We start from the raw sequence: 25,280 nt of genomic DNA on the forward strand, positions 1-25,280 counted from the left end.
AATGTTCTATGTCTTTACATAATTTCAAATGGAGAAAGTAAAAGACATTTAAAATAATACAAATCCTGAAGTGGAAAAAAGTTATAATGACATTATTAAAAAGATATATCTACATTTACTAGCAAAATAAATAATTCTTTTAGTAAAATATGTTGTATAGCATTTAATTGATGCGTATTAGACTTTTGACATAAGACACAACTTAAAAGTTTTTGATAGTTTTTAGGGTCATATTAAGGCAATGAAGCATCTATCCTTTGCCATCACTTAGTACAGAAATATTTTAAATAATTATATAATTATTTTCTGTATCGTTGACTCTCCTGCTTCTTAAATGCTGTAATTCTCTTGTGGCTTTGCTCATTATTAATACACTGGGAATGTGAGGACCAAGGAGTTAGCTGTGTGGTGTCAAAGACCATCATGAACTGTGGGATGCAATTCTAATGGTGTCAGTGTCCAATGCCTTTCACAATGTATCTAGTTATAGGAATTTTCATTTTAAGTGAATTTTCTTTCTGAAGGGTACATGCACTGGCTTGAGAAACAGGGGCAGAGTAGTCAAGTAAAGATTGAATAAGCTTTTATATGTGAGACACACCTGAAATAGAACCCAGCACTGTAGCTTCTAGAGTGTAAGTCATTATGATGAGGGTTATTATTATTGTTGCAGTTATTATTACTGTTATTATATGCAATATATGTCCACGTTCTTCTTCTTCTTTTAATTCCTTAAGTGTCCTTTCACTCATAAATGAGTAACATTTTTTTTTCATAACTAATACTAGTGAGAAATGATTTAACAATAACTCAAGGTAAATGCTTCACAAAGGCCAAATGAATTTTCATGAGTGAGGCAAGAGAAAGAGTAATTGTCCTGAGGAAGGCTCATGCAAGAGTGAATGCTCACAGGTAAACCATCACTTAGTGAGATTTCAGAGGGTCATTTCTATGGTAGGATGGTGAGAAGTATGGACATAGAATAGTAAATGGCACAGCTATGCCAATCAAAACTCAGGCATGTAACAATTAGGCATGATGTTACATGCTTAAGTGTATATCAGAACTTAGCAAAAAGATCTTCTGTTATTGATCAAAGAAGATATACTAGTGAAAGTGATTTTTATACTGAGACTTCTGGACAGAACTAATTAAGATGATGGTTAAATAAGTGATTGAGGTAAAGAAAAAGATATGAGCAAGTAATAGAAGTTAGAATAGCAGGCTTGACATACAAAAGGGATCTTAATCTTGAATATATAACTCTACTTTATGATATTCTGTACCTAAACAGAGAACTTTGATGGACATAACTTCAATTTTATTCTCTGGAATGAATCTTTGACTTTTAGAACTTCAGTTATAAATCTCAACAAAAGCATGGTAAAAGAACATTACATATGTATTGATGAGGCTAAAAGCCACATTATATGTTTTAATTTAATTTTAATATGTAGAATACAGAATAGAAGTGAATATAGTTCATGTACTTTCACCTCTTGCTCCTTGTACTTCATAAGAAATTCTGAACTGCATTAGGTTGCTCTGCCACTGAAGATATTTGTAAGATGTTACATTTTGCCACTACTTGTCATGTGCATGAAAACATGACTCTTACTAGCAGTTAAATATCATCAGCAAAATCGTAATTAAATACCTTACTCCCCCATATATCATATGGCATGCCAAAGCCCAATAAGAATTCTGAGTTATTTTCATGATTAGGGTGGTTAATTGAGGGCTTACTATAAATGCCTCTTCAGAAAGTTTTCATCTCTTAAATCAGAAAAAAGTTATAACACAAGTGGATGTCATAGGAACTGCTAGATTCATTTTTGGGGCATATCAAGATCCACACTGCTCAGAACAGCAGACTGTAATTAATATACTTTTAGAATAGAGTAGGGAATTTGGTGGTGTTCTCCAACCTACCCCAATGATCACAGCATCCGGACAATTCCCGAAATTTCTGAAAAAGTGAAGTTTGTGAATGTGAATTTCTAATATCTCTTCCATCACATAGTAAAGTTCAAAGAAACAAAATGTAATCTCACAGGCTGCCAGGATTACCTAAGTGATGATGTCATGAATCAGCTTTACAGACTGGAATGTATCAGGAGGGAACCACTGCCTGTTGCTGGGAATTCAGTCAATCACGTGAATTGCAATAAGAGCAATTAAACCAACAACTACACATGGGGGTAGCCAGGGAAGGTGTCTTTTACGTCCTTACAGTGTACATATAGTAAAACTGCTTTCACAGCTAACTTCTAGCAGTGGCTAATCATTGTTATCAGGGACAATGCCTTCTTTCACTTGTAGAAACTTGCTCTGTAAAAGGATCCAGACTTCCCAAGGCCTCCATCCCCCCAAATTCCTTCCTCCTCAGCATTTCCTCTACTCTTCTAGTATTTATATTACTCAAAATGCTGTATAGCTTTTACATATGAAATTTCAGTCAACAAACAATTTGAAGACCTCTATTGGATATGAATTATTTTTCCAGCAAACACAAGAAATATAAAACATTATACAGATATCACATTAATAAATTTAAATGATTCACTTACACTGTACCATCTTTTGATCAAACTAGAAATAGAATCTCTAGTTTCATAATTAGAGTTTTAACAGCCTCTGAGCAGCTATTATGCATCATTTCTCTTCTGGTACACAGTGGGAGGCCACACCTAGAACCTGAGCTTCCAGGACCCATGTGAGTTTCAATAATGACCAAGTCAAGGCAGGGATCATGGCAATAAGGATTCCTTGTCAAATTTCCCGTTCTTTCCTTCCTATTTGATATGCCAGAGAGTAGCTGTGAGAAGTAAGGATTTCAGGAGAGCAAAACTGATAGCAGGGTCTGCTGATGACCTCAGAGTGAACTCCTAAGGGAAGGAAGTGGTGAGTCATCATCTCTCTCTGGCTGGTTCTGGCCCTGCACTTGTCAACCACTTCCACTTCCATAAACTTAGATATCAGTATAGAGACATGAAATAACTGCCCTGTTGATGGTCACCCTAAAAAAGTCTGGGGAGGAAGTGAAAGATATTCTGAAGACATTCTGTACATAAACATTTTCTTAAATGTCAGTTGCTTGCCTGTCATTATCCTCTTCTGATCCTCACCAGAATCATTAGTAAAACTCAATAATAACTGCAACAGATTGCCATTCATTTCTAATAATAATTACTACACAACTGAATGTGATAATTTTCTAGCACATTTGTTAAATACAAGGACTGGGATCATACAAATGGTCATTAAAGCAGAGTGGAGTTTAATCTCAAAAGTGATGACAAAACGCAGATATTATAAGATTACATCATTCTTTGTGGAAATATATGTGCAGGTAATCCATTTGTATGATGTTTGGATGTTGCTGACATAATATCCAAAGTGAACTCTGATCCCTTTTGCCTTACTCTATATTTTTGTTCCTTTTTTCTTTTTTTAAAAATAGCACTTCTCATCAAAAATCTGTTTTATTTATTTAGCTCATTTTATTAAATGCAAGATTTGCAAAGAAAAGATATTTGTTTTGTTCACTGATATATCCTAAAGCCTAGGATAGTGCCTTGGCACATAGTGGATGTCACTGTGGACCCGGTATCTGGGTATCCACCCAGCATGGCCCCTCACTATTGTACTTGATTTCTAAAAGCTTGGGAATCATCTTAGTGTGGGAAACACAGGTAAAGGGGTCAATGCTTGATAGCTGGGGACCTGGTGATAGAACATGTAGCTCTTATTATATTTTTAATGGCTATAGACATTGTAAAAGTTCAGTGCTTGACTTAATTAGAGACCAGGAATTGTGAGGTCTACAGGCAATATAAGGAGATAAAGACTAGGTGCCCACATCACAGGGGTGGTAACCAAAGGAGATCCTTGTGATGTAGTCTTATATTAGGGACTGGCAAATGCTAAACCCCACTTCCAGGAGCTCTGACCCCAAGACTAACCCTCCCACCCTAATAACCTTCACTATTCTGGGTGGAGATGCCAGCAAAAGACAGACAATCCCACCTATTGGATGAAAAGGGTAGCAGGAAAGATACCGAACTCCAACAAAAACAATACTTGTATTTTTCTTTGAGACTTTTTTTTTCTTACTTTTCTCTCTCTCTTTTCTCCTGACTCACATCCCCAACATTTGTAAAACCAGGTGGGTCAGTCTAATGAGGACTGGGATGTCATAGTATGTTACAGTTGTGTTGTATAATCTTTTATCTCCTACCTATTTTTATACTTTTTATTTTTCTTAATTTTTATATTTGTTTGTTTGTTGTACTCTATTGTCATTTCATTTACTTATCTCCCTAAAATCACTTTGTCTTTTCTCTTGCTACTAGCCAACTTCTTTAGATTACTCTTTCATGCTTCTAAAGATCTAGTAACTCTATATCCTCACCTCCTACCTCCTTAACATCTCATCCTATGCCCCATTCCCAGTTCTCTCTTTGTACACTGTCAGAAACTGTGGACACTTTTGCAAACCTACTGTTTATATTGTAGATAATAATTGAACTCACAATTTCTATATATTGTAACAAAACCGTAAGCATCTCAATAGGAGCTATTTGGTTTAAGGTTGTATATTGTTTGTATTGGGATCTGTTAATATTGTTCTCCCCCTTAAAGGAAAGGTATTGCAACCCTGCAGGGATACTATAAGACTATAAGGTAAAAGCTGTGGCACCTCAGATATGCAATGCTAGAAAGTAAGACACACGAGCAACATGAAAAAACAAGAGAAGAACGTGTTCCAAACAAACCAAGATATTACATTATTAGAATCCATGCCAGCACAGCAGAATAAATGACAGAGAAGAAGTTCAGGATGTACATAATTAAAATGTTCTGTGAATTAAAGGGTGATATAAGAGAGCAAATACAGGCAGCAAAAGATCATTTCAATAAAGAGCTACATAAACAAATACAGAAAGCAAAAGATTACTTCAATAAAGAGATAGAGGTTCTGAAAAAAAAGAAAGAAATCCTTGAAATGAAGGAAATCGTAAAACAAATAATTAAAAACTCAGTAGAAAGCACCACCAATAGATTAGATCACTTGGAAGACAGAACCTCAGACAATGAAGAAAAAATATATAACTTGAAAATAAAGTTGACCACACAGTGAAGATGGTAAGAAACCATGAGCAGAACATTCAAGAATTATGGGATAACATGAGAAGACCAAATTTAAGAATTATTGGGTTAGAGGAAGGCATAGAGTTACAAACCAAACGAATGAACAATATATTCAATAAAATAATATCAGAAAATTTTCTAAACATGAAGAATGAATTAGAAAATCAAATACAAGAGGCTTATAGGTATACATAAAACATAAATCAATATCATGGTTATACTTGTGTCCCATTATCAAGAAATCATTAGTCTTAAACTGGTTTAATTGTCATCAATTTGCAGGAAAAGGACTGTGTATTACTGAATGACATACTAGTGAGCAAGAGAGAGCAGGAATGGGCAAATTGTCAACAATAAGTGAGAATCTTTGTGTGCCATTACTGCAGTGTGCATGACAGCACCCTTCCCCTCCTCCTGGTGAGGGCCATGGATGCATGCAGGCATGTATGAGGCCTTGGGTCCCATACCAAGCAATGTAAATAGTAACAATAGTCATAATTACATAAATGTAATTAAAAACTAATGTATAAAAGTTAGAATACTAGTGACTTTTTGGAAGGGAATAATGAGTACAATGTAGTACAAGGGAAATTTCTGGAGTATTCTTAATGCTCTTTTTAAAAATCGGGGTGGGGGGCTGGGGATGTGGCTCAAGTGGTAGCGCGCTCGCCTGGCATGCGTGCGGCCCGGGTTCGATCCTAGCACCACGTACAAACAAAGATGCTGTGTTCGTCAAGTACTAAAAAATAAATATTAAAAACATTCTCTCTCTCTCTCTCTCTCCCTCTTTTTTAAAAAAAAAAATCGGGGTGGCATATCTGGGGATGTAGCTAGTGGTAAAATGATTGCCTACCATCCTGAAGGGTTTGATCCCTCAAAAGGAGATGTATGAACTGTCCTTGGTTAGACTTGGTGGCCCATGCCTATAATCTCAGCTACTCTGAAGACTAAGGCAGGAAGATAGTAAGTTTGAGACCAGTCTCAGCAATTTAATGAGAACTTGTCTCAAAATAAATAAAAAGGGCTGGGTATATATTTCAGTGTTAGAGCGACCCTGGGTCCAAGCCCAAGTACCTCAAAAATTATTTTTATGTGTGTGCACATACACAAAGACACACACGCACACACACACACGAATTCTGGGTGGCAGATATAAGGAATGTTCACATTGTAAGTATACATCATGTACTTTAGATTTTCTACATCTTTGTTTGTATGCATATTTACTTCAATGAAAAGTTGTGATGAACATCATTATCCAAAGTACATGTATGAAGACTTGAATTGGGTGTCAACCTACTTTATATACAAATAGAGATATGAAAAATTGTGGTATATATGTGTAATAAGAATTGTAATGCAAAAAAACAAAGTACATGTATAAAGGCATGAATTGGTGTGATCATATTTTATATACAAAGATATGAAAAATTGTGCTCTATTTGTGTAATAAGAATTGTAATGCATTCCGCTGTCGTGTATTTAAAAAAATAAAATCAATAATAAAAAAAAGAAAAGTTTACTTAAACCAAAGACCTTTGTAATTATTGAAATTGAGCATAGTGAGCTCTCAGAATGTAACCATTCAAGCTATGATGCAAGGACCCATGTTACATCTTCTACTATTCTGACTCTCCAGGTTAATTATTATTAATGCCTAATTGATATTTTGTCTCACTGTATATATAATAGGGTTTAACTGTGATTTTATTTATTTAATTTGGTGATACTGGAGACTGAACTCAGGGATGTCCTACCTCTGAGATACATTTCCAGCCCTTTTTCGTTTTCTATTTTGAAGTAGCCTAAATTGCTGAAGCTGGACTGGACTTTGTGATCCTCCTGTTTCGGCTTCCTGAGTAGCTGGCAATACAGATATGCCACCAGAGCTGCTTTCCTTGTAAACGTTATAAGCAAACGAATTATTTCTTTATTGGACTCCAGTCTGTGGTATAAAGCAAATTATTTGAAGTAAAGTGGTCCCGTCCCAGCATCTGGGACATCCCATTGCTTCCCTACACACAAGCACAGAGGGACACCAGACACCTGTGCTGTCCCTTTCTGCACTAACCTTTTGTTTTCTTTACCTGTAAAAAACGGAGTTATTGGTTTGTCCCTGTATGCTTTGAGTCAGTCTTCTCTGTGACCCGGGTTCTCCGGCCCTGGTGTTTATTGTGATCAGCCAGAATGGACTCTCCCTTTTTCTTCCTGCCCTTGCCTGGGTTTAAACAATAGTTAGGGAGGAGACCAGCCAGAGAATCACTGCCTCTTCTGGCCCCAAAGCCCGAGCTCCACCTGGCTAAGCCTGGTCCGCGAGGTCCGCGACACTAGCAGCCTGGAGCTGGGCAGCCCTGAGCTTGCTCAGGCGCGGCCAGCGGTGAGTGTCCAGCTTGGCAGCTGCGCGGTGGGGTCCTCCTTGGCTGTGCCTTGGCTGTGGGCAGTGTCCTGGATCCTTACCAACTGAGTGAGGAAGGAAGAGGGAGGCACTCAGTTCTCCACTGCGGAAGGCATGATGCCGGAGACTGAAACTTGTGACTTGCCCGGAGAACTGAAAGCGAATACGCAGGGAGGCTGTGTTGGGGCTTCTGCTGGAGCAGAAAGGTAGAAAGACCTCTGACCAAGAGTGTCAGACTGGCTCTTGGAAAAAATAAAAGGGGGGGTTAGGTTTTTTAATCACGTGTAGGGGTGCACGGATGGGCTCTGTAGAGTCTAGGAACTTTCAACGGTTTGGGGCAGTCAAAGGTGCTCTTTTATTGGGTACACACTCAGGCCTGGAGGAATGGACTGTCAGTTTGGAGCCCAGGAGCGTCTGTATTTCTCCTCTTTGGCGCACAGCCTAGATAAACCTAGTGGTATCAGCGAGCACCTGAAGCTTTTAAGAGAACACATAGATTGGGTGGAAGAGAGCACAAGTCATACTGAGCAACAAGTTCAAGGAGCTGGGAGTTTGCCCTTAGCACTTTGTGTTGATCCCCTGGCAGATTTATTCTTTTATGTACTTTATTCTTGGAGTGTGATGGTGAAGCCATCCTGGCTTTAATGCATCTGAGACTTTCTTTTTGTTTCTTTGGTGCTGGACATGGAACCCAGGGCTGCTGCTGCTGCTAGGCAATTGCTCTACCTGGTCTGTGCCCTCAGCAATACGTCTAGTTTTTGACATCCACAGATTGAGAGTGAGGGGTAGGAAAGAACACATACCATACTCTTAATGACTGACAGGCTATGAGATGAGGTCCTGGGAGTGTTTTCACATTTGTGGGGTGGGGGTGGGGGGTGAGGGGTGAGAGGTACTGGTTGTCTCATTCCCCCCCTCAGAGATTCTATTCTCTTACTCTTAGAGTTTCTGTTTTTATGGGGGTCCTTAACTGTCTGAGGGAGACATGGGAAAGTGGCAGTCTGTCAAGGATCCTGGGGTACTTAGGGAAAGCTCTCCATGCATTCCACAGCACAGATCTTTGAGGTCATTATGAGTGGGCTGCTTCAGGGCTATTTGGAAGGTTTAGCTGACTCCTCTTGACCTTTATATTGAGGACTATTAACACTCTACTTCTGAACAGGTGCATCTCGAGACTGGTGCCCTTTTTCACCAGAACCTCGATTAAGCTGAATGAGGTCATTTGTGTGGCAGGAAATGTGGGTGGGTGTTGTATGTGCATTTTGTTAGAAAACAGCACACTGGTAATGAAGTCCAATGCCAGAATGGTAAATGAAGTCCAATGCCAGAATCCTGACTCTGGGGGTGGGTGAAGAGGGGATCTGGTTGTTAGGTGTCCTGTTAGCCATGAATGGGTGAGCAGGGAAAGAACAATGTAGGGTGATGAAAACCACAGGGAGCCTTATCTGACAGGCAAGCACCTGGAAGAGAGACTTAAAACCTCCCCCAGCCATAAATTTCCCCTTAAGAAACACCGTTTTATTCAAGATCAGGTTATACCCTGCCTGGTGACCTGTATCCTATCACCAAAACTATCACAACCCCAATCACTCTGGCAAGCAACACCCTCACAAAGAAAGCTTGCTGCTGGCTAGTCAAAGGATAATAAGCCTATTAAGGGGGCAAGAAATTGATACAAAAACCAGGGAGGATGGGAGGGGCAGATTAACTGTCTTCCCAGTTTGAAACTGCATCTCTCTAAGGAAGATAGGTAGAACCTGAACAAGGAAATAAGTACCTGCTCAGTAACAGGAGTCACAAACTTAATCTGGTCACAGGGAAGGAAACTCTTTACACATGCTTCTGACATTGTTACTACACTCATATGTTTTAGCCCACTGCCCTGTAGGGATGGGTGAACTTTTTTGGGAACTTTAGTCTACTTGTTGCCTTTTATTACTGGAAAACCTAAGGAAAGTCTCATTTCCATCTTAAATGAGATGGAAACGAGAGTTTTCACTTAAGCCCTATTTAAAGTCAAGTATTGTGTTGTTACATGATTCTCTTGGGACAAGGTGAGAAATGTCCTCAGTGGTTGAACATTACAGAGTGGTGACAGTAGAAGTGACTGCTGGTGTTGGAATTTGCACATTTTGGTTTCTGAAGACCTGGGGAGATGGCTTGCAGTGTTTTTAAAGTAAAGGTGTAAAGTTCATATGTTAGTGTTTCCGTCTCTTTCACTGTTTCAGAAGAATAGAATTTTGGCTAATCATTACCATTTGTTGTGTTCTAATATAAAACTCAGTTATTCACCTTTAATATCTTAGACATTAATCTTTAAATGGCTTATTTCTTTTCCAGTTTCCAAGATGAATAGGGTGTGGTAAGTATGAAGTTTGGGTTGTAAAAACAATTATTCATCGACGACTTTTGTTTTTGTCAGTTTTGCCCTGATGTGCCTGCATGTGGTTTTGTTTTGTTTTTCATGCTTCATGGCTCTGCAGAATGTTCAATGTTCAATTAAAATTATCAATTTCATCAGTTTTGGAAAATATTTCACTGGTATATATCTTTAAATATTGGTTTTAATCCATTTTTCCTCCTCTCCCAGATTTCCACTTCCATCTATGCCAAAAGTTTTTTTAGCAAGTTCCAATATTTGTTTGTTTGCTTGTATATTGTTTTGGTACCAGGGCAGGGCCACTTAACCACTGAGCCATATCCCCAGGCCTCTATTTTTTGTTTGTTTGTTTGTTTTGAAACAGGTCTTGCTCAGTTGTTTAGGTCCTCACTAAATTGCTGAGGCTGGCCTTGAACTTGCAATCTTCCTGCTTCAGCCTCCTGAGCCACTGGGATTACAGGTGTGGATCACCGTGTCTGGCTTCATGCTCTATTTTTCTTTTGCTCTTTTATGTGGTACTCTTTCTTTTCAATAAGGAGCTCCTCTCATCCCCAGCCATTTTTAAAACAGTGACCGTTTTCATCATTTCTAATTTTCCTCCTGGATGTTTCCTTTATACCAGTCTTCTGGTTCTTGAATTGTCTTTTCTAATCTAATGTGTTTAGCTGTTAAATCCATTCCCCACCTCATACTGGAGATCAAAACCATGGTTTTGATCATGCATTTTACTACAGGGCTACATCCCCAACCTCCTTATTTGTTTTATAAGAAATAGGGTCTTGCTATTTCTCCCAGGCTGGCCTCAAAATCATTACCATTGTGCTTCAGCCTTTTGTGTATCTGGGACTGTAGATGTACACCACCATATCCAGCTCTAATTCTTAAATTTCATTGTTAAAGAAATTATCAATTTTAAAATTTATATTATTAAATATATTCATCAGCTATTTTAGAGTCAATGTTTGATAACTCCAGTCTGGATTACCCATGGTTCTACTTCTATGTTCTCATTTTTGGAATTTTAAGTTTTATTTTCTGGCATGGCTGGTAAATTTTTATTGATAATTTGGTTGATGATATCACCTTTGAGAGTGTAATTAACATTCTTCTTGCAAAGTCTAGATAGATCACCTTCTTTTTTTATTGATTTTAAAAAAATAAGTGACACCAGAATGCAATACAATTCTTATTACACATATACAGCACAACTTTTCATATCTCTGGTTGTATATAAAGTATGTTGACACCAATTAGAGTCCTCATACATGTATGTTGGATAATGATGTCCACTACATTCCACCATCCTTGCTAATCCTTTGTCCCCTCCCTGTCTCTCCCACCCCTCAGCCCCATCTAGAATATATCTATTCCTCCCATGCTCCCCCTCCCTACCCCACTACGAGTCAGCCTCCTTATATAGAGAAATAATTCGGGATTTGTTTTTTGGGGATTGGCTAACTTCACTTAGCATTTTCTTCTCCAACACCATCCATTTACCTGCAAATGCCATGATTTTATTCTCTTTTATTGCTGAGTAAAATTCCATTGTGTATATATATGCCACATTTTTTTAATACATTCATCCACTGAAGGGCATCTAGGTTGGCTCTACAGTTTAGCTATTGTGAATTGTGCTGCTGAAAATTGATGTGGCTCTGTCCCTATAGTATACTGTTTTTAAGCCTCTTGGGTGTACATCAAGGAGAGGGATATCCGGGTCAAATGGTGGCTCCATTCCCAGATTTCCAAGGAATTTCCATACTGCTTTCCATATTGGCTGTACCAATTTGCAGTCCCCACCAGCAATGTATGAGTGTACCTTTTCCACATCTTCACCAACAATTATTGTTGTTTGTCTTCATAATAGCTGCCATTCTGACTGGAGTGAGATGATATCTTAGACGAGTTTTGATTTGCATTTCTCCAATTGCAAGAGATGATGAACATTTTTTTCATGTATTTGTTGATTGATTGTATATCCTCTTCTGAAAAGTGTCTGTTCAGGTCCTTGGCCCATATGTTGATTGGGTAATTTGTTTTTTTGGTGCTTAGCTTTTTGAGTTCTTTATATGCCCTAGAAATTAGTGTTCTATCAGATGTGTGAGGGGTAAAAATTTGCTCCCAGGATGTAGGCTCTCTGTTCACCTCACAGATTGTATTTTTTTTTTCTGAGAAGAAACATTTTAGTTTGAGTGCATCTCACTTATTGATTCTTAATTTTAATTCTTGCACTATAGGAATCTTATTAAGGAAGTTGGGGCCTAATCCCACATGATGAAGATTAGGGCCTACTTTTTCTTATATTAGATGCAGAGTCTCTGGCTTAATTCCTAGGTCCTTGATCCACTTTGAGTTGAGTTTTATGCATGGTGAGAGATAGAGTTTTAATTTCATTTTGTTGCATATGGATTTCCAGTTTTCCCAGCACCATTTGTTGAAGAGGCTATCTTTTCTCCAGTGCATGTTTTGACACCTTAGTCTAATATAAGATAATTGTAATTTTGTGGGTTAGTCTCTGTGTCCTCTATTCTGTACCATTGGTCTACCAGACTGTTTTGGTGCCAATACCATGTTGTTTTTGTCATGATTCCTCTGTAGTACAGTTTAAGATCTGGTATAGTGGTGCCACCTGCTTTATTGTTCCTTCTAAGGATTGCTTTAGCTATTCTGGGTCTCTTTATTTTTCCAGATGAATTTCATGATTGATTTTTCTATTTCCATAAGGAATGCCATTGGGATTTTGATCAGAATTGCATTAAATTTGTATAGTCTTTTTTATAGTACGGTCATTTTGATAATATTAATTCTGCCTATCCAAGAGCAAGGTAAATCTTTCTATCTTCTAAGGTCTTCTTCTATTTTTTCTTCTTCTTCTTCTTTTTTTTTTTTTTTTTTTTATTTGTGTGTGTGCTGGGGATTGAACCCAGGGCCTTGTGCATGCAAGGCAAGCTCTCTACCATTTGAGATATATCCTCAGACCCTATTTCTTTCTTTAGGGTTCTATAGTTTTCATTTTATATATCTTTCACTTCTTTTGTTGATTCCCAATATCTTATTTTTTTTAGGTTATTGTAAATGGAGTAGTTTTTCTCATTTCCTTCTCAGAGCATTTGTCACTGATATACAGAAATGCCTTTGATTTATGGGTATTGATTTTATATCCTGCTATTTTGCTGAATTTATTTACTAGTTCTAGAAGTTTTCTGGTGGAGCTTTTTGGGTCTTCTAGGTATAGAATCATATCATCAGCAAATAGTGCTAATTTAAGTTCTTTTCCTATACATATCCCTTTAATTTTTTTTTTTGTCTAATTGCTCTGGCCAGTGTTTCAAGAACTATATTAATAGAAGTGGTGAAAGAGGGTATTCCTGTGTTGTTGCAGATTTTAGAGGAAATGCCTTCAATTTTTCTCCATTTGGAATGATGTTGGCCTGAAGCTTAGCATAGATAGCCTTTACAATGTTGGGATATGTTTCTGTTATCCTTAGTTTTTCTAGTGTTTTGAACATGAAGGAGTGCTGTATTTTGTCAAAAGTAGAGGTAATTGAGAACATAGACACAACATATCAAACTCTCTGGGACACTATGAAAGCAGATCACCTTCTTAGAGCAGAGTCTGGTCTGTTTTGGTTTCCCTATATTCCCAGGACATCTGGGATCTCAAGACCTAGCAGTTTTCAGGGCTATTATCTTTGCTGGCTGATGACTTTTAATTTTGTCTCCCTACCTGAGAGTCTGCTAAAATATTTGAAATAATAGTGGTTTTAGCAAGATCCCTCTAGCAGTTTCCTTTTACCAGATAGTACTATATTTCCCCACACATGTGCAGTTTGTGTGTTCAAATGCCTGGTGAGGAAAGGGTGGGAGCTGGGTTTGCTCCAGTGCTTTTTCCTCATTTCCTGGATTTTGGTTCTTCAAGTTCTGGCTGCTTTGACTGCTGTCATCAGAGAACACAGTTCATGGCCTCTATTGTTTGTTCTACATTTCCGGTTGTTCTCAGGAGAATGATTAGTTAGAAGCAGCTAGTCCACCAAAAGTGGAGAGAAAGTTCTTCATGGATGACTTTGGTTTTAGTGCAGTTAATATTTCAAACCTCTTTTACAAGCTTAGCTCACCATAAAGTCTTACTCTAATTAAATCTGTTTCAGGGGTCTTATATAAATTGTTTAGTGAAACATTTTAAACATTTATAAACTTAATGTGAAGTTTTTGCTTTAAAGCCTTGAGCTGTTTAACTATTGGTTTGATTTACTTAATAATTTTCAGGCTTGATTTTAAACCTTCCTAAAATTTAAATACGTTTGTCCATTAAGGAAGTGATTAATTTATTGCAAACAAATTGGAATTTGCCTTTTGTTTTAGTCACCTTTCCATTGCTGTTACAAAATACTTGAGAAAACCAATTTAAAGAAGGAAAGGTTTATTATGAATAATGGTTTCAGAGATTTCAGACCCTCGTCAGCTCACTCCATTGCTTCCAGGGATATTAAAAGGCATAAATATCATACTGTAAGGAGAAGAATGAAAGTTTTAGTTCATGGAAACCAGGAGGCAAAGAAAGGATAGTGGCAAGATGTATCCCTCCAGAATGTACCCCCAGTGATCCACCTCCTCCAAATCAGGTCCAATCTCCAAGTTTTTATCTCCCATGGCACCATAGGCTGGCAATTAAGCCTTTAGCACATGGACTTTGTGGATATATTATATCCAAACTACAATACCTTCTTAGATGATTAAAGGCAATAGCAATTAGAACTCGTAAAGTCTGGAACTAGAAATTTCTCCTGTTTAGTTAAGCCCCTTTTAATAATAATAATGTTATAAACTCTAAAATACAATAAGAAAGTAAAGAAACAAATAATCTTATAAATTTTGAAATAGATCCAATCTATCAATTAAAAAGGGGGTATGAGTGCGATCAGGTAGGATGTTCCAGAACTGAAGTTGTATTGTTATATGGTTTTTCAAGCCAGACAAGACTATCTCTATTTTTTTCTGTTTTATGAGTTGTAATTTTCATACTTTTCACTATTTATTTTTTTAGGAATTTTTTTTCACATCTTATTGGATTTCAAGTATTCAAAGTTGTCTTTCTTCCCATTATGGACTCTAAGGTTGTTTTTATGGTGCTGTGGTCTGTTCATTGGAAAGGAATCTACTCACTGCAGTGTAGTTAACAACAGACTTCTGTTATCTAACTGGGTTCAGTGACACCCACCTATAATTACAACACCCTGAGGGATAGAGGCATTGCATGTTTAAGGTCAACCTCAATAACTTAGCAAGATTTTCCTCAAAATAAAAAAAAAAAAGAAATTTAAACATGTTGGACATGTAGTTAAGTGGTAAAGCACCTCTGGGTTCAATCCCCAATACAAAAACAAACAAACAAAAACAAAAGAACAAAAAAGTAGTAGTATATAGTATTTTGTAATGTTTGCAATCTCACTTATCTGGACTGTCAACTTAGGATTGCTTTTTCCTCTACAGAAAAGCAGAAACTCCAGATTTCTTCCAGTCATTACCAGGATTTTACCCCAGAGTCACAAAAATACCTAATAATTCCCTAAGATGGCATCCATTGACCTGAAGTCATTTACTCAGGAGACTGTGTTAAGTATTCATAGCATCTGCTATCGAGTAAAAGAGGAGCATGGCTTTCTATTTCGCCGGAAAACATTTGAGAGAGAAATATTTACAAATATCAGGTATGTGCATAAACTTTTCAAAATACTACTTTATTGAATGAACTTCACAGATTATACTTATCACCAATAAGCTGCTGTGAACATTTATGTTTATCTCTTTGTAAAGATGTATTAACCCATTTTATTTATTTTGGCTAAATTTGGAATGAAATGATTAGATCACTTAAGTACGTGTTTAACTTTGAAAGCAACTGGCAAACTGTAAAAATGTTTATATAATGTGTTTGAGAAATTGTTGTGTAAAGTAGTTTTTGAAGTAGAAAATCAATGAGGAGAGAAAGGAAAATTCCTGTAGAAGCTACTTACTACCATTACTATTTGGAGAACTTTGTGACATAGCAAAACAACTTAATTTCCTCCACAATTAAGACCATTATCATAATTAACACCAGTATACTCAAACTGTCAGATTTTTGTAAAGAAAACAAAAGGAGACAGAAGCAAGGTGTGGAGGCAGGATGGTAGAAAGTCTCCTTTTTCCAAGCTGCCAGCTTTATTTATATCAATAGGTTACATTAGGTCACTGATAGTACATTATTGTTCATTGTGTCATTAGGTAGGTTACAAACTTAGCAACATTATGCAGCTTACTCTTCAGTTATATGCTATAGTTGCAATGTGCAATATTAGTACATCTGTGTAGCTCTTAAGAAAGTTCATTGTTTCAAGTTATTGTTATGTGGACAGGTTCAGGTGCAGCAGAGCTTGGTGAAACATTGTGGTTATCTACAAGAGAATTCCTTTCTTCACAGAAGCTGAATGCCTGAGGTCAAAGTCAAGGGTGATACGACTCTAGCATAGAGCCTCCTCATGTAAGGCATTGCCACAGCAGCTATGCATTGCATATGTATTAGTTTTCTTACTAGTTCTTGGGAGAAACTGCAGAATATTCCAAGTGTGGAAAACAAAATGCCTATTATTCCTCCGGATTTTGCTCACCAGAGGAAATTCTCTGTCTTGTACATTTCCACTGCCAAATTCGTATAGATTTTTAAATTTTTGAGCATTTAAAAATAAAACATATTTAACTAAAGTTATAAACCAAATGAAACTTTAGAACAAATAAAAATTTGAATAAATATCAACTTGTTGTAAGACCTAATTTTCTTAAAAAAAATATAATAAAATCTGCAGAAAAGACAAGACATTATTTTGATAAAATATAAAATCTTTGTTCTTTAAGTTGGTTCTTTTGTAAAGGTTGAGTCATTACCAGACTACTGGATTCCACTTAAAAATGCATTTTAAAATTTGCTTTAAGTTCTTATAGAATTTAAATATTATTAGACTTGACATCAAGCATAGCACAAAATCCATTTAACATTTGAAGAAGACAGTGAAGTTCCTTGCTGATAATTAAAATACAACCAAGGCAGTTTATTCAGAAAATATAGTTTTTAAATGTACAGCTAGGCTCTGGAAATGTGTATGTAGCCTTTAGGTTGCTGAATAAAGATATAGACGTACCAATATTTAATTTTTTGAAAATATTGCTAGGATTTATGATCAATAAACTACCACAACAAAAACTCCATAATTTTTAGCTCATAGTAAAATGATGTCATTCTAGAAGCCAGAAATAGAAACTATGCATAGGTTACTAGCCTTGTATACCATTAGTTATTTTCTTTCATTTATCTTAGGCTTTGAACAAGGAAAGATATAGGCTCACTCATCAATTTCCAAATCTACTAAACAATTAATATTTTAGACAAACCATGAATGTCATATATAGATATAAGCAGTACACAATTATTAAAAGAAAGCAGAACATTTCTGAGGTGTGGAAAGCCTAAGATTTTTAGCTCTAGATTTAAGTTTTCTTACAAAAACAAAATTATTTTAAAAGATATGTTTTTAAGAATACAAAATATTTCTCTTATTTAATATACTCATTTAACAGCTATGTTTAGATTATTCATTTATTTAATTATGCTGATTATTCATCAGCATAGTAAATGTTTTAATTTCTTTCCCAAAAAAAGTCCTAAGAGATTCTTGTATATAGAAAACAATGAACACTATTCCTCTGATAGCTAGACAAATATCCGAATTGGTTAGCAGGCCATAAACTCAAGTTACTAGATTTTAAAGACATTCTTATGAACAAGTTCAAATGACTTATTACAGATTTACTAAATTCATGTGAAAGACATTTGGTCTGATAATAAGTCAATTTAGTATCATGCAAACAGTCTCTGTATAAGCATATAAACATACAGGAACATTCAAGGAAATTTAAAACTTAGATTTAATATTTTCTAGTTTTAAAAGCCTGATATTTGACCTGATATTGAACGAAGTCTGTTAAGTCTTAAATTTGCATTTCTGAATTTGATGCCAAGTAGAAAATTTACATCTAATGACTAAGGCTAGCAAAACTTGAATTGTGAATTTTGTTTTTAGAGACAGGCAAAAAATTAACCCACCAAAAAATAAACAAACAAAAAACCAAACCAAACAAACAAAACCAACTTTATCTAGAATATATATACATAATTTACATATATAATATATACATATATAATTTAAGCACACATAATCAAAGAGGAAGTGAATTTACTGGGGGAGGGGGAACATGAACTCAAATAAAGTGATTATGGGTAAATATAGTCCATCTTTTCAGTAGAGACTTATCTAATGACGGAAGCATGGACTATCCTTGGGAAATGTTTTAGGTGATCAAAATGTGCTGCTTTACGAATTCCTTTCCCTCCTTCAGCAGTGGGCCAGAGATTTTTATCTTATGTGTTACCAAAAAAGCCCTAAACATCAAGGAGTGAATGGAGTTAGTTCAAGGTACGAGTTGAACAAACTTTTATAGTTTATCTTCTGAATAAGATTCCCAAAGTTCCTTACAATCCAGGAACAGGGTGTGCTCTTCTGAAATGGAATTCCTTATACAAATGGATAAATCTGGTGCAGGAGCCACCAGAACATGGCCTATTGAAGCCAGTTGTGAAGTTTAAACTTATGAAATAGTTGTACTAAATCGGCATGCACTTCCAGTTATATGGGCTCTGATATACTCTTCCAAAGCAAAACTGGATAAACATGCACTCATCCAATCCAATTAGAGTGTTGGAAAATTTTTATGTCTTCTGAATTGTATCTGACTGACCAGTACCCCCAAAAGCAAATGTTCCTGTAAGCCTTAAGCAGCTAATGTTCCACATGGCTCACTACTTTCCATACAGGAGATAGCCAGTACCACAGAAGGACTCAATGTCCAAAGCCACAATTGGTGGAGAAAATCTTCAGTGTGTACCTTGATGGAACAACAAATATGGCCTGCTGACTTTTTTCAGTAACCTTTTTTCCTCACCAATGAAGCCATTTTTGAAAGTTGAGGCTGCAGTAGAAAGGAATGGGATAAATCCCCTGGGATTTAAATATATCCCAGCAGATGCAGTACCCTTCCTGGAGATTCCAGCTCCAGCTTAGGCTGGTTATGAGAGCATCTTCTCTGTGAGGCCTGTCTTTGGACATCACTGCCAGCCTGAGCTATCTTGCTTAAGGGCAGGATAGGCCGTTGCTCCTGACTGGAACTCCCCAGTTGGTTCTAATAAAGCCTGGGGAGGAAAGAGGCTAGGCTATAATGCTCCTATCAATCTTACTCTGAATGTTTCTGGAGCAGTGAGTGTTATAGCCTCAGCTCTTTCCTCCTGGGTGGCTGTACCACCTGGTAATGCCCACACTTCCCCTTTATGGTGACAGGGAGTGAATTTGAGTTTGGTCAGAAGAAAGGTGTTTTCTTCTTTATGGTTTAGATACGTGGTGTCCCCCAAAGCTCATGTGTAAGACAATGCAAGAAGGTTTAGAGGTGAAATGATTGGTGTCCTGTGGGGGGGCTCTGGCCCAGGAAACAGATCTGGGTTTTGGCAGGTGGAAGAAGATGCCAGACGCAGTTGCCACAGGCAGTGAATATGCCGAGGTCCTCGTGGATGTGAGCACGTGGGGCAGCTGTGCTGGGAAGTTCATCCCTCGTGACAGCTGTGACAGAGGATGGACCTCTGTGGAATCGTTATCTGAGAGAGAATAGCTGTCAGCTTTAATCTTGCCCTTGGAACAGATACTGTTTTCTCGGTGAAATACATGTTGACCTGCTTCCAAGTTCTTAAGAGGAACTGGGCAAGGACATCAGGTTTCTGAATAGGCTAACTGAGGCCTCTGTTCTATCTGTTTCACTACCTGTGGTGGCCCTGCTGTAATTTGTTTTCCTCCTTCCTACGCTATCTGAATATTTTTCACTCTCACACACCTACTTAACTTATTTTTTGAAAATATTGGTGTCTATTCTGTGTATCCTTAAAGGATATTCCCTACTGGAATGATGGCTCCCCATTCTAAACTGACCATTCTTCAGGCCTCTTACTGGGCACTTAAGAAGGAAGGAAATGATCTATTTTGAGGGTGTACATATTTCCTCCCTTTTTCCCTCCCTCCCTCCCTCCCTCCCTTTCTTCCTTCCTTCCTTCCTTCCCTCTCTCCCTTTCCCTCTCTCCCTCTCTTTCTTTTTCTGACTGGTAAAGCGTTGTTTCCAGGTTAAGAAATGGTAATGCTTTCTTTAACTATGGAGTGCCTCACTCTAGCCTTTCATTTCTACTTAAGGTATGTTGATGTTTGCTCTGAGGAGATTTTAGCAGAGAGAACACTTCAACTGATATTATACAAATTAGTGACTAATTGTGTAGAACTTAACTAGGCACAAAGCGAGATGATTTCAAGAGGTTGATAATCAAACATTTCTTAGAAACTATTATGAACTTTCCACTGTGTTTAGAGGAATAAGCGTAAAGGAGAAGCTTAATGAGAATCTGTTAATTATATCAAGGAACTTTTGTTATTGTTGCTGGTAATGGAACCCAGGGCCTCTAGCATGGTAAGTGCTGGTTTTTCCACTAAGCTCTACCCCCAGGTTCTAGCAACTTTGAATCTTGGATGGGTAGTTTTCCAAAATCAGTAAGTGGTTTGGAGAATAAATGAAGAGAATTTAGAGGAACATAAGCCAACTTTCTTATAAATTCTGACTAGTGATCCCTTTTATATTAGACTTGTATTAATCAACAATTCATTTTTTTATTTTTAAAAGTTAGTGTTTGTTTTCTTTCAGCAGTTTCATCAGCCTTCCTTGAATGTATTCAATGCAGACTCATATTAATAAAATTAATAGAATTTTGTTTCAAATGGGACAATAAGATATCATGCTTCTGTTTTTGCAGTGGGGTCATGAAACCTGGCCTTAATGCTATCATGGAATGCACGGGTGGAGGCAAATCTTTGTGAGTATAATGGAAAATATAAGTCAGTCTTTGTAGTTTCAGTGTGCTTTTTAAAAAAATCACTTTTGGTGGAAGCAGGTGTTGATTGAACCTTTGCTGTGTGTCTGCAATCTGTTCCTAGGTGCCAGAGATAACATGCAGTTGGGCTAGCCTGTGGATTTAATCCAAGGACCAAGAAGTCTTATTAGATCAGCCTTGCTAAGCATGATTGTGTGATTGACATGTTACCATATTATGAGCTAATGGGGAGGAAGAAGAGGAGAATGATATTAATTTATGCCTTTATACATGAACTTTGTTTTTTTTTTGCATTACAGTTCTAATGAACATACTTTATATACAGATATACAAAAATTGTGCTCTATGTGTAATAAGAATTGTAATGCATTCTATTGCTGTTGTGTATTTAAAAAATAATAAAATCAATAAAAGATAAAAAAATTAAAAAATGGGGATGGAGTAGAAAGAATAATTGAAGACATGAATTTAGAGAAAGGAGTGTGGGTTGGATCCATCAAGGTCAGACAGCCAGGAAGTTCATTTGGAAGGTCTTTGATGGATAAACTGATGTTACCTTGCTTGTACATTTTAGAGCTTTCTTTTAACATATAATGTAAAGGAAGGTGAAAATTTAAGTATACATAAATGTGTGTGTGTATATATATATATATATATAGAGAGAGAGAGAGAGAGAGAGAGAGATATTTCTATTCAGCCATACAGAATAATGAAATTATGTCATTTGCAAGTAAATGGATGGTCCTGGAGAACATCAGGCTAAGTGAACTAAGCCAGACTCATCAAAGGTTGAATGTATTCTCTCATATGCAGAAGCTAGAGAGGAAAAAGGGAATAAAAAAGGACGTCACAAAAATAGAAGGGAGATCAGTAGAGATGGGGGATCAGGGGTTGAGAGGAGGGAAAAGAATTTTGCAGAACTAGGGGATGGAGTTGACCAAATGATGTTATAAGTAAGTATGAATACATCACAATGCATCCCAGTTTTGTATATAACTATGATGCACCAATTAAAAATAAATAAATAGGGGCTGGGGATATAGCTCAGTTGGTAGAGTGCTTGCTTCAAATGCACAAGGCCCTGGGTTCAATACTCAGCACTACTAAATAAATAAATAAGAGGAAGATGAATAGAGTAGAGCAAGGAGATCAGTGGGCAGCAAGGAGGGAGGGAGAAAGGAAGTACTGAGGATTGAAATGATACAAACATGTGAATATGTCAAAATGAACCCCACTATTATATATTCCTATAATGCACTGAAATTTTTTGAATATTATTTATGTATATGTACACATATTATTTATACAATTTTAGTTAAACCATCGACTTTTTTGACTAGTTCACTTTCTACCTGGAGCAATATTTGGATTCATAATAACTGAGAGATATGGCCTGTGTTAGGGGGAAAACACAACATACACGTCTTTTTATAGATTTCTGGATGTCTTAGCTGCAAGGAATGATCCAAGTGGATTATCTGGAGATATTTTGATCAATGGAGCCCCTCGACCTGCCAATTTCAAATATAATTCAGGTTTTGTGGTTCAAGTAAGTATTGCAAGTCTGCCTTCTAGGTTTCCCCTACTTCTGTGTGGGAAGTGCTTTGGCTTATGATTTTGTGTGCAACCAGTTGGATTTACATGTTCAAGGAACTGAATTTATTTACACCAGCTTTTCACAATATCTGCTTAGATTGAAGGTGGAATAAAATGGAAAGGTGGAGAGTGCTTGTAAACAGTGGTGTCAAATATAATTTTGGTATCATTTCCATAAGGGTCTGCTGTGGCCCTATTTGCCCTTCTTTCATCTCTTTCCTTCCCTTTGAAGATGCCTTTGTCAAATCTTCATATGAAGCAATCTGGATGTGTCTAGAAGTCATCATAATTACCTGTGCTCTGCCTGGGTTGCAGATGGGGCATGAAAATGCCTCCCTCCAGTCTGCAGCTGTCTGTGGATTACTGAAGTTTATGGATTTGAAAGTTCAACATTAGCTGGAACTTTACCTTGCTGATATTGTTTTTATGGATTAAGATAACTACACTAAAGAGATGCTTTTAGAAAAGACTCAGTGTGTCCCATTGAAATCCCATCTTCCCCTTCAGGATGATCTCGTACTGGGCACCCTGACGGTGAGAGAAAACTTAGCGTTCTCAGCGGCTCTTCGGCTTCCAACAACTATGACAAAAAATGAAAAAGATGAACGGATTGAAGTGGTCATTGAGGAGTTAGGTCTGGATGAAGTGGCTGATTCCAAGGTAACCTGAAAAAACCTGATAGAATCAGACAGGAACAAGGACCTCCCTGTGTGGACCATGTGACCTTAATCAGAAGTTTCCTAGAGCATGTGAGGTCAAAAGGGTCTGCTTTCTGTAATGATGAGAAAAGTGACTGGTTACACACTATGAAGGTGGAAATGAAGCTGGAAAAGCCATCTTAACCTTGGTGTGATCCTGGTGTGAATAGAGTGTGATCCCTGTGGAGAGTGCTCCTCAGGCCTTTCCCATGCTCCTCCACCCTCACTGTTCAAGTCACAGCTCTTTTGATGTCTTTGCACTGACTTTTCTTCTTTCTCTTCCTCCTTTTGGCTGCTCTTCTGCCTCTCCTCTTCTGGAGGATTTTGTTCAGTTGATTTTTTTATATTTCTGGAATTCATAAATGACTAGAATCCAAGGATTCTTGCTGTTTCATACTGATGTAAATTTGTCTTAAAATCTATCTTTATTTTCATTAAGATTTACATTGAGGGGCTGGGGACATAGCTCAGTTGGTAGAGTGCTTGCCTTGCATGCACAAGGCCCTGGGTTCAATCCCCAGCAACACACACACACACACACACACACACACACACAAAAAAAAAAAAAAAGGAAAAAAGATTTACATTGAATTTTTGCAGTTACCAGAATATTTTTCCATGGTTTCTTCTCTGCTGCTATTTATTTCCAGACTCTCATAAGCCAGGTTCTTTCAGGTTTGAGGAACGCAGTTGTCAGCAAGAGTAACAAAGTATAAAGAAATGAACTCCTCCTTTTGCAGTTTATGCAGGATAAGGGAAGAAAAATGAGATGAAAAGAGTAAGTTTTATAGTTGACCACTCCATATGGAAATTTTACTGATTAGACGTTTGTAGATTGGGATGATAATGAGACGTGTAAAATATGGTGACTCTGGATTAAGCCCCTGTGACCTGCTTCCTGGAGGCAATGGAGAATGGGGGTACCACTGGCTGCGGCTTTCTGTTATATTTGCTCATATTTTTTTATGTAAAGTGTATTTTGTTTAGAAGAATAACCCTGTGATGCCATTATTTTCCACTTTTTTGTTTTTAATGAGTGATTGAATTGTCATTTCTTTGGCTGTTTATTCACTTGATTTTTTTTTTCTTTCTGGGTATGTGCTTTCTTTCACTCTCTTTTAAAGGCACTCACCGCCTAAGGTGCTTGCTTGGATTTCTAGGAAAAATATACAGAGGCACTATTGACTTATAATTCATATAATCTAACTGATTGAAATAATCTTTAACTTTTAATGTTATATGTCATTTTAATCATTATACAACTGTAGAGAATTTCTGATTACTCTAATGATTTGATTTTTGGATAATTACTATAATAATATAATTACAAATACTGTTCACCTAGATTTCTCAGTTGTTAACATCTTCTCCCATGATTAGTACAGCTATTTTTTTACTGAAGTATTTTATATAATGTTATATGCTATTTCATCCTTGAGTACTTGCTAGGAATCTAGAAAAAAATAAGGATATTTGCCTACCTTACCACAATATAATGATCAACTAACAAAGTGAACAATATTTCTTATCATCAGCTATGTCAAGCCCTGATGCATTCACATTTCCCAAATCCTCTCCAAAGACATTTTAGAGTTTAGTTATCAGTAGATTCAAGCAAGGTCTATGAGTAGCATTTGAATACTATCTCTTTGAAGACTCTTAATTTCAATATTATTTCCTACTTTCTGTCTCCTTAAACCTTCCTAGTCCCTTCACTACACAAATGAGCATTTAATGTTTGCAAAAATTGAGCCATTTGTCCTGTGGAATAGCCTATCTTCAGGATATGAATATCCCATATTTTCTGCATATGTCTGAAAGTGTGAATTTGGAATTCTGCCGTGAGTCAGGGTGTAGACAGTACCCATTGTCAAAGCATTATGGTGATTGGACAGGTACTGATATGGTATGTTGGAAAGTGAACTTTCCTGTCTGAGTGCATCCTGTTCTTGTAAGTCTACCTGGGGACTTTGGGTGGAAACAGAAGTGTTGATAGAAGACTAATAATTTACTACAGATCCATTTCCTTTTCTCCTCCTATCTTTTCTC

General features: G+C 37.0%; 1 protein-coding gene across 8 annotated transcripts in view; it reads left to right on the forward strand.

Moving 5' to 3' along the window:
* The window catches only part of LOC143406466 (broad substrate specificity ATP-binding cassette transporter ABCG2-like), a 54,688-nt gene that overhangs the window by 8,295 nt on the left and 21,113 nt on the right, over positions 1-25,280 (forward strand). For 5 of the 8 annotated variants that reach the window (XM_076865203.2, XM_076865201.2, XM_076865207.2 and 2 more), the window contains 4 exons: positions 15,420-15,637; positions 20,860-20,919; positions 22,372-22,486; positions 23,041-23,193. In XM_076865203.2, coding sequence (XP_076721318.1) covers positions 15,501-15,637; positions 20,860-20,919; positions 22,372-22,486; positions 23,041-23,193 — 465 coding nt within the window. In that variant the 5' untranslated portion in view covers positions 15,420-15,500. Of the gene's footprint in view, positions 1-7,438; positions 7,532-7,598; positions 7,756-15,419; positions 15,638-20,859; positions 20,920-22,371; positions 22,487-23,040; positions 23,194-25,280 lie in introns of those variants that run through there. The other 3 variants (XM_076865202.2, XM_076865205.2, XM_076865208.2) reach the window with 3 other exon arrangements.

This window comes from Callospermophilus lateralis, chromosome 8 (genome assembly GCF_048772815.1).
Source record: "Callospermophilus lateralis isolate mCalLat2 chromosome 8, mCalLat2.hap1, whole genome shotgun sequence".
Lineage (NCBI taxonomy): Eukaryota > Metazoa > Chordata > Mammalia > Rodentia > Sciuridae > Callospermophilus > Callospermophilus lateralis.